Source organism: Lemur catta, chromosome 15 (assembly GCF_020740605.2).
Source record: "Lemur catta isolate mLemCat1 chromosome 15, mLemCat1.pri, whole genome shotgun sequence".
NCBI lineage: Eukaryota > Metazoa > Chordata > Mammalia > Primates > Lemuridae > Lemur > Lemur catta.
The window spans coordinates 13,133,819-13,150,442 of record NC_059142.1 but is presented as its reverse complement, the minus strand read 5'-3'; the positions used below and the strand labels follow the sequence as shown (position 1 = coordinate 13,150,442).

The 16,624-nt window shown below is 46.8% G+C and overlaps 1 protein-coding gene across 1 annotated transcript; it reads left to right on the top strand.

The window, feature by feature from the left end:
* Positions 1–13,275: 13,275 nt before the first annotated feature.
* LOC123650583 (formin-like protein 5) lies at positions 13,276–14,092 on the top strand. Its single transcript, XM_045569472.1, has one exon. It carries the CDS (start codon positions 13,326–13,328, stop codon positions 13,689–13,691), a length of 366 nt encoding a protein of 121 aa, XP_045425428.1. The 5' UTR covers positions 13,276–13,325; the 3' UTR covers positions 13,692–14,092.
* The last annotated feature ends 2,532 nt before the right edge of the window (positions 14,093–16,624 follow it).

Genomic DNA, 16,624 nt, shown 5'->3' with positions numbered 1-16,624 from the left:
CTGAAATTTAAAAGCCAGAGGAAAAAGAGTACCCACTATATGATTCCAACTATATAAAATTCTAGAAAATGCAAACAAATCTATAGTAAGATCCAATTCATGGTGTCCAGCTAAACATAAAATTAAAAAATCTATAGTGAGAGAAAGTAGTTTAGTGGTTGCCTGTGGGAGGAGGGATTTTGGGGAGGGACAAGAAGGAGGGATTCCAAAGGAACATGAGAAAATTTGGGAGAATAATGAAGATACTCATTATTGTGATTGTGGTGATGGTTTCACAGGTGTATACACATGTCAAACATGAAATTTCACACCTTTAATATGTATAATTTGTTATGTGTCAATTTTCTTTTCGTAAATCTGTAAAATGCCACCACAGACAGGAAGTCACCCCATCCCTGAACGTTTCAAGTGATGAAAAGTTCACTACCTCTGAGGCAGCTCATCCCATCTCTGGGCAGCTTTGTCTTTGAATATTGTTGGTGGGGCCCTGTCCTGTTTTTGTGGGGGTGGTTGTTTTGAACTACATGCAAAATGATACCTTTATGCCAGCTCAGCAAAGCCCTGCGGATCAGATAGCATTAATACTACATGTGATGATTAACATGTTTTCTCAGGAGTCAGACTCAGCATCAACCAAATTTCCTGGGAGCCAGTTACTGGTCTTTCAGGAATAGAAGAGCCCCAGCTGTGCTGGAGGGTTTATCCTGCAGTTAGGACGACCACACTGTTGAATCACTCAGGGCTCAGTGGTTCTTCCAGATTTCCAACTGAGTCTCCTGCTTAGTTGCTCCATGTAACCATGCTCTGCCTCGTTTCTAGTTGCCCACAGTTCTAGTTATTATGGCTGAATAACAAAGCATCCTAAACCTTAGTGGCCTAAACAATGACAAACTTTATTTTGCTTGGACACTGTGAACTGGTAATTTGTGTCTGTTCCACTGAGTATTATTCGGAAAAGTTCAAAAGCTGGGGGCCTAAAGGCTGCTCACTCGCATGTCTGATGGTTGATGCTGGCAGTGGGCTAAGACATCAGCTGGGCTGCAGTCTGGAACACCTGCATGGGCCTCCTTACAACATGGTGGCTGGGTCCCAAGGGTGAGTGTCCCAAGAGAAAGTCAGACAGAAGTTGTACCCTTTTATGACCTGGGCTTGGAAGTCACATAGCATCACTTCCACCATACTCAAATGGTCAGTACAATCACAACCACCTGCCTAGATCAAGGAGAGGAAACCAGACCCCACCTCTCAGTTGGTGGTAGATCAGTCAGTTTGTGTAAGAAGAGCATGTAGGATGGGATACATATATTGGTGCAGCCATCATTGGAAAATACAATGTGTCACATCCTTCAAACCTCTTACCTTTGCATATTAAACATCCTTTACCATAGGAGTTCTTTTGCTGACAATCAGATTTGCCATCATCCTACCTGGAAGAGAGGACCTGCCCTTTACCTGGTTCTCTCCCCTGCTTCCTTGGTTCTCAGAAAAAATGTATGATCCTTCGGAATCTCAGATCATGGACAATGAAAACATCTCTGATGCTCTGGATCTGTGAGTAGGTCAGGAAAAGGCAATCTAGGCCCCAGTGATGGAGCTGAGACACATCCCAGGGAGACCTCCATGAGCCAGAGAACCATTTCATGGCTGAACACAGGGCGGGTTCATTCACTCACACTCACACCAAGGTTCCCACTGATGGAACCATTGATGTTCCCAGGAGGGCCTGTCTAGGGGGTCTCTCTGGCTGCATTTTATCGTTGCCATCAGCTTACCCTGGCCCAGCCTTCTGGCTCTCTTTCTGAATAGATGGTCACAGGGGATCAGGTAGAGGTGGATAGTGACTTCCTCAGGATGGAAGTGACAGTAGAGCCACACACGGAGGTGATGAGAATGAGAAGTGCAGGCCAGCATGGACCATTATCAACAGTGGTGACAAATTGAGGGTCTTCCAGGACCATTGTGTTTGGATGAATCCACCCTAAACAGATTGTTCTTTCTCTTTAAAGTGAGCTGCTTGGAACAGGGAGATGCCCACAGGACCCCTGGAAAGAATTCATTCAAGAGTCATGGATTTAATGCTTCCACTGGGTCAGACACTCCGCCAGGGTGGCGGGAGCCCTGGGCTGAGCTCAGTGCCTTTCCTGAAGAAATCACTCCCCAGGGAGAGAAGGGTTTTCCAGAGTCTAGAACCCTGCAGAGGTTGCAGGCAATACTTGTCTCAATGATGGGATAACTATAGAGTTAAACTTCCAGCCATGCACGTACTCTGGTCTAGGCCCTAATCCTGGAGAAGGCAAAGGAAGGGAGTCCTATGGAACCTGTGATCACCTGTGCTGTGTCAGGCTCTATGATTGTGGGGGCCCATGAAGTGTTGCTGGCAGGTTAGCCCCAGGAAGGTAGGAACCTGGAGTGGGAGAACAGGAGAAGAAGAGGAATGCCTAGACAGGAGAGAACTTGAGGGAAAGAGACTGGCAACAGTATGGATGCTGCACTATTAGTCAGGAGTCCACCTCTGTCCCTGGTTTCCTAGCAACTGCTGCTGAGCAGGTGGTTGCCAGGCAATGTGGGGCCTTCCAGACACTTGGGTAAGGACCTTAGTCTGCGTGGGCACAGATCAGAACATCACAGGATGTTGTTAATCCTGAAAATGGTTACTGAGTCCACTACTCAGATTTTTCTCATCTATTAATTACCTTTGTTGTACAAAAAATAATATAACAATTGGTGCACATGGTCTGGAAAAAATGAGAAGGAAGTCACCAAATGATCTTGTTATCCTAACAATATGAAATTTACCTTACCATTTTTACTCTTTCCATTCTCTGCAGGAACACATTTTCATCTTGTTATCATCGTAGCACATGTGGCTTTAAATCTTGCTTTTTTGACTTTGATTTAGATCATCAAAAGCATCCCTCAAGCTACTTCAGAGTTTTCAGAATAATCATCTCTGGTGCATCCACTGCAGGACTCTGTGTAGTGGATGTAACATCATTTAATTAACTATTCTCCTCTTGTTCCGACATTAAATTTACTTCTAATTTTTGCCATGATAAACAGTACTGCAATACACATCCTTCTACAGGAGCTTGTCTTCATCCTTTATAGAATTGTCTTAAAATCAATACTAAGGGATGGGATGATTGCCTCAAAGGACACAAGTATTCTCATGACTTTTGATGTCTTGGGAAATTGTTCCCCTCAGAGGTAGTATCAGTTTTCCCAGCACTGAAAATGGACTAATCTCTATGGTATTACCTGCTATGGTATTATAACTCTTTCACTTGTTAGATGAGATTTCTCTAAAGAGAAGAGATTGGCCCAATGTCCCACAGTCAGTACCAGCCCCAGTTCTAGGTCCCTGGCCCGACCCCTCAATTTAGGACAATCAACACCAGATGATTCTGTCACTGAGTTTGATTAAATTCAAGAAGGTCCTATGCATCTCCTAATTTATCTTCTATCTCTTATTTACCAATCCACAGGCTATGGTGTAATTTTTTTTCTCACCCAAACATTTTGAGAGTATGTTTGTGTTGAAAGATAGAAAGATATTTGGAAAGTCCTCTCTGAAGGAGAGAATCCTTGGGCGTAACTGGACAAGTCACCATTGGCACAAAGCCCAGGCCCTTGTACCTGGAGCTACCTTTGACTGGTCTCAGAAATATTCAGAACAACTGATCTGTGGCAGAGTTTGGGACCAAGATCCAAGTCCCTTTAATAAACCAAGTTTATTGAATGCTATAATGTGGTAGACCATGTGGCTATAGCTGGTCCCACATGGTCCCTAGGATCATGGAGCTTGTGATCATGAATGAATAAATGACACAGAATAAGACATATATTCTAACCAGAAGTCTGCTGACTCCATCCACTGAGATGCAACCATCACCCCCATCCATCTCCAGAACTTTTCCATCTTCCTGGAACTCTGTACTCATTGAACACTAACTCCCCATTCTTCCCTCCCCTCAACCCCTGGTAACCACTATTCTACTTTCTGTCTCTTTGAATTTGACTATTCTCAGAACTTCATATATATGTGGAATCATATAACAATTGTCCTTTTGTGAATGGCTTCTTTCACTTAGCATGTTTTCAAGGTCCATTCATATTGTAGCATAGGTCATAATTTCCCTTCCTTCTTAAGGTGAAAAGTATTCCATTGTATGTCTGTGCTACATTTTGGTTACCTATTCATCTAGTGATGAACTCTTGGGTTGCTTCCACCTTTGTCTATTGTGAACAACGCTGCCATGAACATGAGTGTACAAATGTCTCTTTGAGACTCCGCCTGCAATTCTTTGGGGAATATACCCAGAAGCAGACTTGCTGGACCATCCTTGTGGTTCTTAACCATTCAGTCTGGGTCAGCTTCTGGGGTGGGGAGGGGAATGAAGGGAGGGGAAGAAGAATGAACTTGCTGAATCAGCTATTTGACGATCCTTGTCCACCAGGGGCAGCACAGGGAGAAGAGGGCAGAATAAAAGCAACCAAACTTACTTCCTCTGAAAGCAGGGATCTGTGTGTGTTGAAGGAAATGGGGAAGAGGGTGAGAATTCCTGGGGTGGGGAGTTCTGCCAGGCCCTGGAATGAAGCTGAGGTGCTGAAAGTGCTAAGCTCTCTGTAGTGGGAGGCAAAACCAATGTGGAAAGTTAATAATTTGATGTAGAACCTCAGCAATGACTGTGAAGATCCAGCCAGTGACCAATTAGGCTAAATTGGGTCTGGGGTAGGGTGTGAGTAGGGCCAGCTTCCTCGATGTGCCACCCGTGCAGTTGTACATGTCCCCCACGCTTGCGGCTTAATGCTTGGCAGTCACTGCCTTGAAATTCTTACTAATTTTATCTTTGAATTTGTGTTTTGTAGGTGAAGTCTGCTAGGACCATGGAGCATGAACATGGGCAGGAAGGGAGGGTAGGGAGGCTTGGAGCCTCAGCTCAGGTGAAGTCCTGCCCCTCTGGTGCTTCATCACAGTTCCAGGACAGGTTGGTGGCTGCTCACTCCCCACCACCTAGTGCCCCAGGCTCCACTCAACTTCCCCTTCGCAGCCCTGCTCAGCGACCACTGCTGCCGCCACCCCCAGCAGGGCACTGGGCATGACATGGGATTGGGCACAGGTTCCCTGAAGCATCTTGGGTGGTGCAGGGTGTGGCAGCAGCTGTCCCTGCAATGGGTCAGAAGTGCCATGGCCCATTCAGCAGGTGACTAGGCCCACCCACTCATTCTGGTACGTCCTGCTGTGGAGGCTGTAGTACACTTGGATGTTTCCTGTGTCCTGTGGGTTTGGGTGGTGGGCCTGTGGAAAGGGGAGCCTGACTTCCCTGCCCCCGGTCAGGGCATAACATGTAGATCCAGAAGTTGGCAGGAGGAGGAATTCAACGGCCAGTTTCAAAGCAGTCATGGTTTCCAGGATGACAAATAGCTACATCCCAGACAGCAGCGGGGCTTCCTGGAAAGTCATTCCCACCCACCAGCCCACTCACACGTGCACACACACACACACACACATGTGCACACACACGCAGCACCACCACCACTGCCAGCTTGTTTCCTGAGCTGGGCATGAGCACTTTGAGCTAAAAGTGGCCTGTGTATTTTGCCTCTTGCTCAGTGTACATGGTCTTTGGAGGTGAGCAGGCCTGGGGTGGGCAGCTGGGGGTGGGCATTGGGAAATATAGCTCTTACTTGGGTCAGGGGGACCTGGACAGGAACCCCAGCACTGTCAGCACTAGTGGTAGATTCTGGACAAGTTCCTTCACCTCTCGGCCTCCATTTCCTCACTGGAATATTAGAGAAAATACTGGTGCCTAACATATGGGGTCATGAAAATTAAGTGAGGCCATCTCTGCCATGTGTTGAGCACAATTTCCAGCACACAGTCTGTGCTCAGCACTCGGTTGCTATTGCAGCGGTGGTGGCTACTGTTATTACCTGTGTGTGTCCTAGGATTGCTCACAGGAGGTGTCACCACCATGGTGAGCTGGCCATTGTGCAGAGCTGGCTTTTGGCTTGGCAGACTCAGATTCCTGATTTGTGTTCACTCAGACAGTGTATGCTTTGTCCATGGGCAAATCCACCTAAATGAATGAAGCAAACCTACCTAGGCACAGCTCAGGAGCAGAGATCCTCCTGAAAGAGGCCTCTCTTTCACATGCCCAGAGGGTTATGTGCTCTGGGCAGGTCCCAGAAGCAGGAGCTAAAAGCAGCCTTTGTCCATTCAGAGCCTTTTGGTGGATTCTGGCTCCAGGCCCTGAACTCAAGGAGATTTTGCTGGAACACTTGGGCATCAAGCATGGAGTGACGCTGTAGCTTGAGATCTTTAGGTATCTGTCTTGTCAGGGATGCCGGGGGGCCCCTGAAGTTCCTGGCCAGGAACAGACTTAGTTCTTTCATTTCACGGCACAGGCAGAGCTTACACCAAGGTGAGCCCATGGAGTAGCCAAGCTCTCTCAATTCCTGACAGATAGAGCCCCTAGAGGTCACCAGGCTGAGACCAGAGTTGTTTTGCACTATGTTCATTTCTGTATAGATGAGCCAGGTGGAAGAGAACAAGCTGTCCTTGGGGACACTGAATCTCTGTTGTGTGAGCTCCAAATTTAGCATCACGCCTTCTTAATATGCAAGGACCACTGCAGTGGCTAAAGCATTTTAACACCTTCATTTCTTACTTACCTCCAGCTCCTCTCCAGCAAGCCCTCACATGGCCTGGCCTCAAGATGCCCCTGCGTCTGAGCCTTCTCGCCCTGCCTCCCCAACCCACTCCTGACAGGCAGGTTTGTGCAGCTTTCTCAGTGCTGCAGACTCACACGTGGCTCTTCCATTCTAGCTTGCACATTCTGCCATTCCACCTGAAACACCATTCTGTTTACCCTGTAAAACTTCTGTTCCAACCTACACACTCTTTCATTCCACCCTACTCACTTGCATGTTCCACTTTATACATCCTCCCATTCAATGCTACTCATCCTCCAATTCCACCCTACACACCCTCCCATTCCACTTTATACATCCTCTGCTTACCCCAACACACCCTCCCATTCCACCATACACACTCTCCCATTCCACACTAGACACCCTCTTATTCCACCCTACATACCACCTCATTTCAACAAGATACTCTTCCATTCAACTCTAGACACCATTCCATTCCACCCTAAATGCACCTTCATCCCACCTTCCACACCCCTCCATTTCACCCTAGTAGCACTCTTCTGTTCAACCCTACACATCTGTCCATTTCATTCTATACACCTTCCCATTCCACCCTACACAGGCTTTCATCCCACCCAACATTCCCTGTAACTTCATGCTATACAACTTTTCTACTGCCCTACTCATATTTCCATTCCACCCTATACATTCTGGCATTCAATACTATATTCCGTTCCTTTCCAATGGGACACTGTTCCATTCCACCCCAGACACCCCTCTGTTCCACCCTACAATACATCTCATTCAACCCTATACACCCTCCCATCAACCCTACACACCCTCCATTCCATCCTACCCACCCTTCCATTTCACCCTAGACACCGTTGTATTCCACCATACACACCCTCCCATTCCACCCTCCAAATCATTCCATTTCTCCCTACACACTTTTCCATTACAACCTACAGTCCCTGTCTATTCACCCGGCACACCCTTCTATTTCACCCTAGATACTCTTCCACTCCACACTAGACAACCATCCCTTCCACCACACACATTCTTCCTTTCCATCCTACACACATTTCATTTCCAACTTACATTCTTACATTTCATCATACATACCCCTCCATTCCACTCTAGACACCCTTTCTTTCTACCAAAATCATGGTCTTATTCTATCCTATACAACTTCCCATTACATCCTAGACACTGTTCCCTTCCACCCTAGACAAAATTCTATTCCACCATAAACACCCTTCCATTCCAGCCTACACACCCTTATATCACACCCTCCCATTCCACCCTACACATCCTTTAATTCTACCCTCTCACTTGATCGTATACATCCTCCTATTGCACCCTTCATTGTTCCACTCCACCCTACCCACCCTTCCACCTACATGCTAATCCATTCCCCCTACCACCCTTGCATTCCAAACTATACACCCTCCCATTTCTTCCTAAAGACCCTTCCATGCAACCCTATACAGCCCTCCTAGCCACCCTAGACACCATTCCATATCACCCTATAAACTCTCTTTCCACCCTTCAAACCCTCTCATTTCATCCTAGACACCCTTCCATCCCACACTAAACAACCATCCCTTCTATTTTATGTTTTCTTCTATTCCACCCTACACACCATTTCATTCCATCCTACACACTCTTTCATTCAATCCTACACACCTTCTCATTCCACCCTATACATCCTCCCATCCCACCCTACCAATCTTTCCATTCCATCCTACACACTTTTGTTCCATTCTACCTACCTTTCTTTTCTAATATACACACCCTTCCATTCCACCCTATACACCATTGTTGTATTCCACCCTACACACTCTCCAATTTAACCCTAGACACCTTCCATTCTACACTAGACACAGTTCCATTCCACCCTAAATATACTTCTATTGCATGCTAGACACCCTTAATTTCATCCTACAAGCCCTCCCATCCTGCCCTACACACTCTTCCATTCCTCCCTAGACTCTTTTGCATTCTCCCCTACATATCCATGCTATCATACTTTTCTTCTGATCTGCCACTTGAAAAATTTTTTGACTCTTGGTCTTGAGGCTGGATAAAGAAACTGAAGGTCCATGTACTGACTTATGCACAGAGGGGTCTTCAGTATTTCTAACAGTGGAGGACCTTCAAAGCAGTGAATCTGGTTGGAAGGGATAGAGGAAACTTGAGATGGTTGGCATCACATAACACTGAAATCAAACTGAGAAAACATCCAGTGTCCATATCAAAGAGTTAAGGGATTGGTGGAGATTATCAGGAAGTTCAACTTCTCCCCTCTCCATTTCCCCTTGGATTCATCACTGTTTGCAGGGAAGAGAGATCATTTGTTAGTAACCATAGCTCATATTTGTCAATTGCTGTACAGTTTAAGAGTGTTTTCATATGCATTGTCTTGGCATTTCCCAAATTTCAAGCCTCCCTAATCTGACTTGATGATTTTCACCATATCTGTGGACCATCTGGACAGTTTAATTTCTTAATTTTTTCTTTAAATTAACTTTAACTCACTTAAAAATGTTTAGATTTGTCCCAAGCTGTAATTTCTGTGAAATCATGAATTCAGTGTGCTGGTCATATTTTTTTCTAGAACACAGCAAAATAAGTACAGATCTTTTTTTAAAAATGTTGTTCATATATTATCTAAAATCATCTCATTTATCCCCAGGGCTATGTGACACCACTCTTAGGAAATCATTGAATTATTTGATTGTTACTACAATCTGGTTAACTGTATATTCTTAAGCCCATTTTACAGAGGAAAAAACAAAGACCTATGGAGATTGAATGATTAAATTATCACATAGATAGAAAGTATCAGAACTAGGTGTGGAAAGCATACTTTCTGTTTCTAAGTCTGGAACATATTTTCATTTCCAGAAAGGATATTATATTACCTTCCCTTCACATCTCAGCCCTCCATGTTACATCTCCCACCTCCATGATCACCTAAATCTCAAGGTCTGGCAAAGGTCTCTGCTGATTGGATTGCTAAATTTATGTCCTCGGTTCGTCTTCTTTAACCTATCTGCTGAATCTGACCCTGTTGACCACTCCCAGGAATTCTTTATCCCAGCTCTGAACTCCTCTGTCTTCTCATCTCCCGCTTTTACTCTGCTCATTCCCTAAAGGTTAGGATCCTTGGGGTGCTCTGTGAAGCCTCTCTTTCTTCCCACTCTCTCAGGCAATCTCATCTATGTCTTGACTCCACCCATTATCTCTATGCTGATAATTCCCAAACCTAGATTGCTTGCTTAGATCTTACACCTGAGGATGCTGGTGGCAAAGGGACATTTACGCCCATAGGTCCCATAAGGACCTCTGAGGGAATACAGCCACAAAATAACTCATCATTTTCCCCTTAGACCTTCTGGGAAAACTTCAGTTACCCCCATCTCTTCCCTCTTCCTCATCTCTCCCATCAATGCTCAGCAAAGTCCTATTTTATCTCCTAAATGTCCTCATCCCAACTGCCACTTCAATTTCCTTTCATCTCTAACTTAATCTAGTACAATAAAGTCCTCACTGGTCACTGTGCCACCAACCCCTTCCTCTGTAGTTCTGCCTCTTTACTACTGCCAGAGTGAGCTTTCTAAAATGCCAATTGGTTTAAATCTTCCAGTAGATTTCTAGTGCCTTTAGGATAAAATCTAAATTCCTTTCTGACTGCATATCCAACCCCTCTCCATCCCACATGCAACGTTCAAACACCATTCCTTGAAAACACCACTCAGTATACAGCGTAGTGAGTAAAAATGTGATCACCGGAATCCTGGCCCTGTAACTTACTAGTCATATAACTGCAGAGGAGTTGCTTACTGCCTCTTTTTCTCTCTGGTAGATTGCAAAAAATGGCCACTAATTCTCCCTGTCACTTTGTTATGGAACTTTGCAGTTCTTCCCATGCTTTGAACCTGAGTTTGGCCTTATGATTTGCTTTGGCCAATGGAACAGTAGAACATACAATGCAAGTAGAGACTTGAATAGTCCTTTTGGGTTGGGACTTACATTCTTTCTGTGCTTAGAACCCTGAGACTACCATGTGAATAAGCCCAGGCTAGCCTGCTGGAGCATGAAAAGCCTTGTGGAGGAGAACTGAGGAACTTGACTAACTTCACTCACCTCCAGACATGGGAGTGAGGACATCCTGGATCTTCCTACCTCCCAGCTGATCTATCAAACAAATGACAGAACCCAGTAGAGATCATCTAAATAAGCTCAAACAAGAAGAATCTCCCAATCAACCCATAGAATTGTGAATAAAATCACATGGGTTTGGTTTTGTTTTGCCCATGGGGGGGGTGCCTGAGAAATGATAACTTGGTGTAGTTTTAAAAGTTTTAATGGAAGTGCAATTTAATGCCATGAAAGTCATCTACTTTAAGTGTACAAGTCAATGTTTTAGCAAATGTATAGAGCTGTGCAACCATGACCACAATCCAGTTTTAGAACATTTCTATCACTGAAAATTTGCCTTGAACCTGTTTGCAGTTAATCGGCTCTGCCACCCCACCCCCGGCAACCACCAATCTGCTTTCTCTTTCTATAGATGTGTCTTATCTAGACATTTCATATAAATGGAATCACACAATCTGTGGTATTTTGCATATGGCTTTTTTCGGTTAGTGTAACATTTTTGAGATTCAGCCAAGTTATAGCATGCATCAGTAGTTTACTACTGCTGAATAGTAATCGATTACATAGATAAACTACATTTTGTTGATCCATTTGATGGACATCTGGATTGTTCTCAGTTTTTGCCTATTACCAATAATGCTGCTATGGACATTCATGTTCTAGTCTCTATGTGGACATATGTTTTCAATTCTCTTGGGTAGAAGCCTAGGAGTGGAATTGCTGGGTCGTATGGTAAATGCATGCTTAACTTTTTATGAAACTGCCAAACTGTTTTCCATAGTAGCTGCACCACCTGACATTCTCAACAGCACATATGAGGGTTCCATATTCTCCTTATCCTAGTCAACTGGAATTCTTTTAAGCTGGGGTTGCTATGCTGTGAGAATGTGAGTCTGCTGCTGGTAACAGCCATTCACTGCATCATTCATTCAGCAAATATTATCTGAGTACCTACCACTACCTGGTTGGCTCTGGCCATGCAAGAAGACCCTGGCAACACTGTAGGATGGTAAGAAACAGTACCCTAGTAACGTTGTTTCAGCACCCTGGTCCTGGTCCCCCTGGGGCCTTTCAGTTGCAGGAGACAATGAATTCCCTGATGGCAATTTGAGTTGGATCTACTGAACTGACAGTGCCTGCCCAGTGGATCCCTCCAACCCACTGGGACCCAAATAAATCCAGGTGATTTTTCTCCCCCCATTCCAGGAGGGAACACCAACTAGTCTTGGAACCTCGGGGGCAGCAGAGGTGCCAGGAGACGCTGGTGCCCAGCAGTCTGTGTCGGTACCAGCTGAAACCAGAGAGAGCCTGGTGGATGCCAAGAGGAGCCTAAGTGGACCAAAGGGACAGAGGGGAAGTCTGAGAAACGGGCCCAGGTCAGGCGGGTCTTTGAAAGGATTTATTTCTAATCATAGGTGAGATGCTCAAAAGCCTGGAAAGCTGCTTTTATGGGTGAAGAGCAAGAAGAGAAAACAGGATGTGTAGATACAGATGGAGATGGAGAGAGTGAGAAAGAGGGAGGCATGGCCGGGCGCGGTGGCTCACGCCTGTAATCCTAGCTCTGGGAGGCCGAGGCGGGTGGATTGCTCAAGGTCAGGAGTTCGAGACCAGCCTGAGCAAGAGTGAGACCCCGTCTCTACTAAAGATAGAAAGAAATTATCTGGCCAACTAAAAATATATATACAAAAAATTAGCCGGGCATGGTGGCGCATGCCTGTAGTCCCAGCTACTCGGGAGGCTGCGGCAGTAGGATCGCTTAAGCCCAGGAGTCTGAGGTTGCTGTGAGCCAGGCTGATGCCACGGCACTCACTCTAGCCCGGGCAACAGAGCGAGACTCTGTCTCAAAAAAAAAAAAAAAAAAAAAAAAAAAAAGAGGGAGGCAGAGAAATGCACCAACTCTTTAGCCGTGCTATCTCTGGACCTGGGGATTGTGAGAGGATTTATTTCGTTAATTGCTTTTGCCTACACTGTTTTCTAATTTTCAAGTTTTCCACAAAGATTATGTGTTAGTTTTTCGTGCATTAAAATTAAAAATTTGAAAAATGACCCCACAATAAACATCTTTTTAAAAAATAAACATAAAGCCCCGGGGAAGCTCCCACACAGCCGGGAGCCTGGGCGTTCGTCAGCATTTCAGCTTCTTGCGTATCAAGCCCCCTTTCTGGCCCCGGGGTCCCAGCGGGGGGCTGGTGCTTCCTCCCCCGCGTGCCGCCGGTCTGGTTGCCATGGAGCCAGACCTTGCTGCGCAGACTTGGGAGCCGCAGGCTGGGAGCTGGAACCCGGAGAGCCAACCTCTGCAACAGGCTGGGGGCGGAAGGAGGAGCCGGGGGGAGCGGCGCCTCAGCTGAGAGGCCTGCGGACCCTGCAGAGGCCCCCGCCCCGCTAACTCCGCCCTCCACCGCCCCCACCCCAGCTGGTAGAAATACAGCCGCCGCCCGCAGCGTTCGGACCCGGCCTGGACCTGATCTCCCAGACCCAGCTGAGCTCCTTGCCCGCGCTCTACGCCCATGGCTGACGGACTCCTTCAGCGCAAAGCCTGGGGTCCCGAGCAGATTCGCCCGGACCCCGACCCCGAGTCCGAGGGCCTGTTTGACAAGCCTCCCCCCGAAGAACCCCCCGCCGCCCGCGCGCCCAAGTCGGCGTCTGCGGCGGGCAGGAAGGCCGGTGGGCGCGCCGGCGGGAGGGCGCAGGGTGGCCGGGCAGGGCAGCCCCCGAAGGCCGCCGCGCGTCCCCCGCCCACGGAGGAGGAACCTCCACTGGACGGGGGCTGCTATCTCGACCATTTTCCGCACCTCTCCATCTTCATCTACGCGGCCATCGCCTTCTCCATCACCTCCTGCATCTTTACCTATATCCACTTACAGCTTGCCTGAGTGGCCAAGGCGGGACGGGGTGGGCGCAGGGCCAAGCGCGGAGGGAAAGGGAAAAAAAGGGCTCCGCATTTTGTGTTTTGGAGAAGCGCTGCACACCCTTCATCTAGCTTTCCATGCTTGTTTCTTTCCTTCTCTGTTGTCACTGCGTCTTTCATTCTATTATCCCCTCTGTTGTCACTCTCTAAATGTCCACCGGTAGGAAGGTTCAAAGTAGTTGCCAGCAATGAAATAAGGGTGCTATTTGTACCTGCAGTTGGGGGCGGGGGCACAGTCAGCCTCCAACGTTTAGAATTCCGTGGTGCGATTGAATCCCGTTTATAATTAGGATAATGTCCCTGGAGCCTATTACTTTGTGACGTGGAGACACGCCCAGGGAACTCACCGTTTTGTGTTTGGGGAGCGCAAAGCGCGCCCAATCTTCTGTTTTTTAAGGAATAAGCCAGACCCGGGCCTGGGGCCTTCCAGAGGGGGACAGGCGGGGAGGGTCGGCGCCCTGGCCCAGGCTGGGCCGGAGCCCTGTGATGCTGCATCCATCGCCCCCAGGAGGAGCCAGCTGTGTCCCAGAGTTGGTGCCGGCCGAGGGAGAAGGACAGGAGCGTGCAGCCCCAGGTCACGGTGAGTGGCGTTTGCCTGCGTATATTGGTGCGCCCCCAGGGGTTCAGGCTGAATGTACGGTGCGTTTTTCTGCCTTAGACTTTGCTGTCGCTTCTGGGCAGAGCCGAGATCCGTAGCCAGAGGAGCTGGCCTACCGGGAGGCCACGTTCAGGATGTGTCTGGGACGTCGTGGGACCTATGGCTGCAGACCCGCTTGGACCCAGGCCCCAAGCTCGCCAGCTCCGCAGGATGAGACTCTAGGAATCCTAGTTCGGGTTCACGAGAAGACTGTCCTTGGGGACTCTGGGATGGCTTCATTTTGGCCCATAGCTTTTCTGGAACTGTGGGACCCAAGACTAAGGGGCTGAGGGGTTTGTCATTGGCAAAAGTCTGTGCTGGAAAGCCCCCCGACCCCATGGGGTTTGTCATCTCAGACTCAATACCAGACCCCACCTTGGCAGGTTATTCACCCACCTGCCATCTCTGTTTACTCATGAATGTTAAGTGTCAAAATGCAGCCCTGTTATACTGCTTATACTTTACTTGGAAATGTCTGTAATTGTGGTACCTGTGATGGAATAAATCACCTCTTTTTCTGTCTCCTCTATATTCATCTCCCCATTAATTTCCACCTAGGCAGCGGGCTCTGCCAAACTTGTCCCAGTCTGCTCCAAACGTAACCCCATGATCCTCACTACATCCCTCCACTTTAAGATACAGCATCTCCCTCCACTAAATAGCAATACAGACCCCTCAGTGACATCTTTGTCCATATCAGGTCCGTACAGCAGTATCTGGTTCCACCATCCCCTGGCAGCAGGTCTGACACTATCCCAGTGTGGCATTTCCTATGGCCCCTCAGTATTGGGTCCCCCCTTGCCTCCATTATCAAGACACTTCTGGCTCAGTACAGTTGCCTGACTAAGCTCTGAAATTCAGCCCGATTCACCAAGCCTGGGTCTTCATAAATTCAGTGTTTTCCAACATCGGGGCCTTGCTGTTTTTGAGTTCTGACTTCATAATCCCACATCACTATATGCCTTGATATCTTGCCCCTCTATACCTTATTTCAGTGCCACAAGTATGACCTCCACTGTTCCCCAATGTCAGCCTATGCTTTATAGCCACAGCTTACTACAATAATTCTCCCCAGCAATCAGTGGCACTATTTACATCTCCAAGGTACCACAATATGTATCTCACTATTTTCCAACTTTCGATCTTGGATACTGGATCCTCTACTATCTCTTAGTATTGACTACCCACTGAATCCCAATATATGGCCTAGTGCTCCCCAAACATTTGATCTCATTTTTTCCCACCCACACATTCCCTATTATCTCTCATTATACAGTCCTTCAATGACTACTTAATATCTTTCCCTCAGCTAATCCCGATAATAGGCTCCTCTCCCTATTCTCAAAATCAGTTCCCTGTTCCTCAACATTGGATATATTGTTCCACAATATTGTGACCCTTTTTGTGCTACCAAATGTGGGCTTTCATTTTCTACCCCAAATTCCAATATCTCGTTCCCATGGCTATGCTCCTATTAGAGCCTATGGCCTCTACAATCTTAACACTGGCTTTGATATTCTCATAAATATCCAGCCCCATTTGATCCCCTTATTTCAGGATTCATTGCAGTGTTCCCCAAAAATGTGATTACTGTCTCCTCAATATTGTAACCCAGCCTTCCTTAACATTCACCTCATTGCTGCTATCCTCAATTTTAAGCTCACTCCAGCCCCAAAACTCACTTTCTTCCCATACCGCCATATTCTTTCCCGTCAGCCAATTACTTTTCTTCATACCTGATACTCAGTTTTGAAATTTCTGGTTTCATAGAGCTCCAATGGTTTGGCCTGCATTTTCTAACCAGTATTAAATCTCTGCTACTCTCACATCACCCACGTATGTGTCCCTTTAGCATTGTGATGTGTCTGAGTCGGCCAGTTTTCCTCATATAGTTTTAAGTATTCATATAATCCCTCCACTGCCCACCTAATTTCATAGGTACTGCTTCCTTACATTGAGCTCTTAACTGTCCTCCAGTTTCTGGCATTCCAATTAGAAGTTCCCTTGTCCAAAATATCAAGCTTTTACCTGTCCACTCGGTATTAATGGACAGCATTTTCAGCGTTTGATCATAAAAACAAACGGGCCCATTTTTGGTCCTTGCACCTTGTTGCTCAAGAATCAAATAACAGAGAGTCTTACTGGCCTGTCTGGGGTTACATGCCCACCTTTGGCCAAAAGACAGAAGAGGTATTTTAATAGGCAATCACATGAAAATAGTGTAAGAAAGACTTTCCCAGAGGAAAACTGAAGTGCCATGG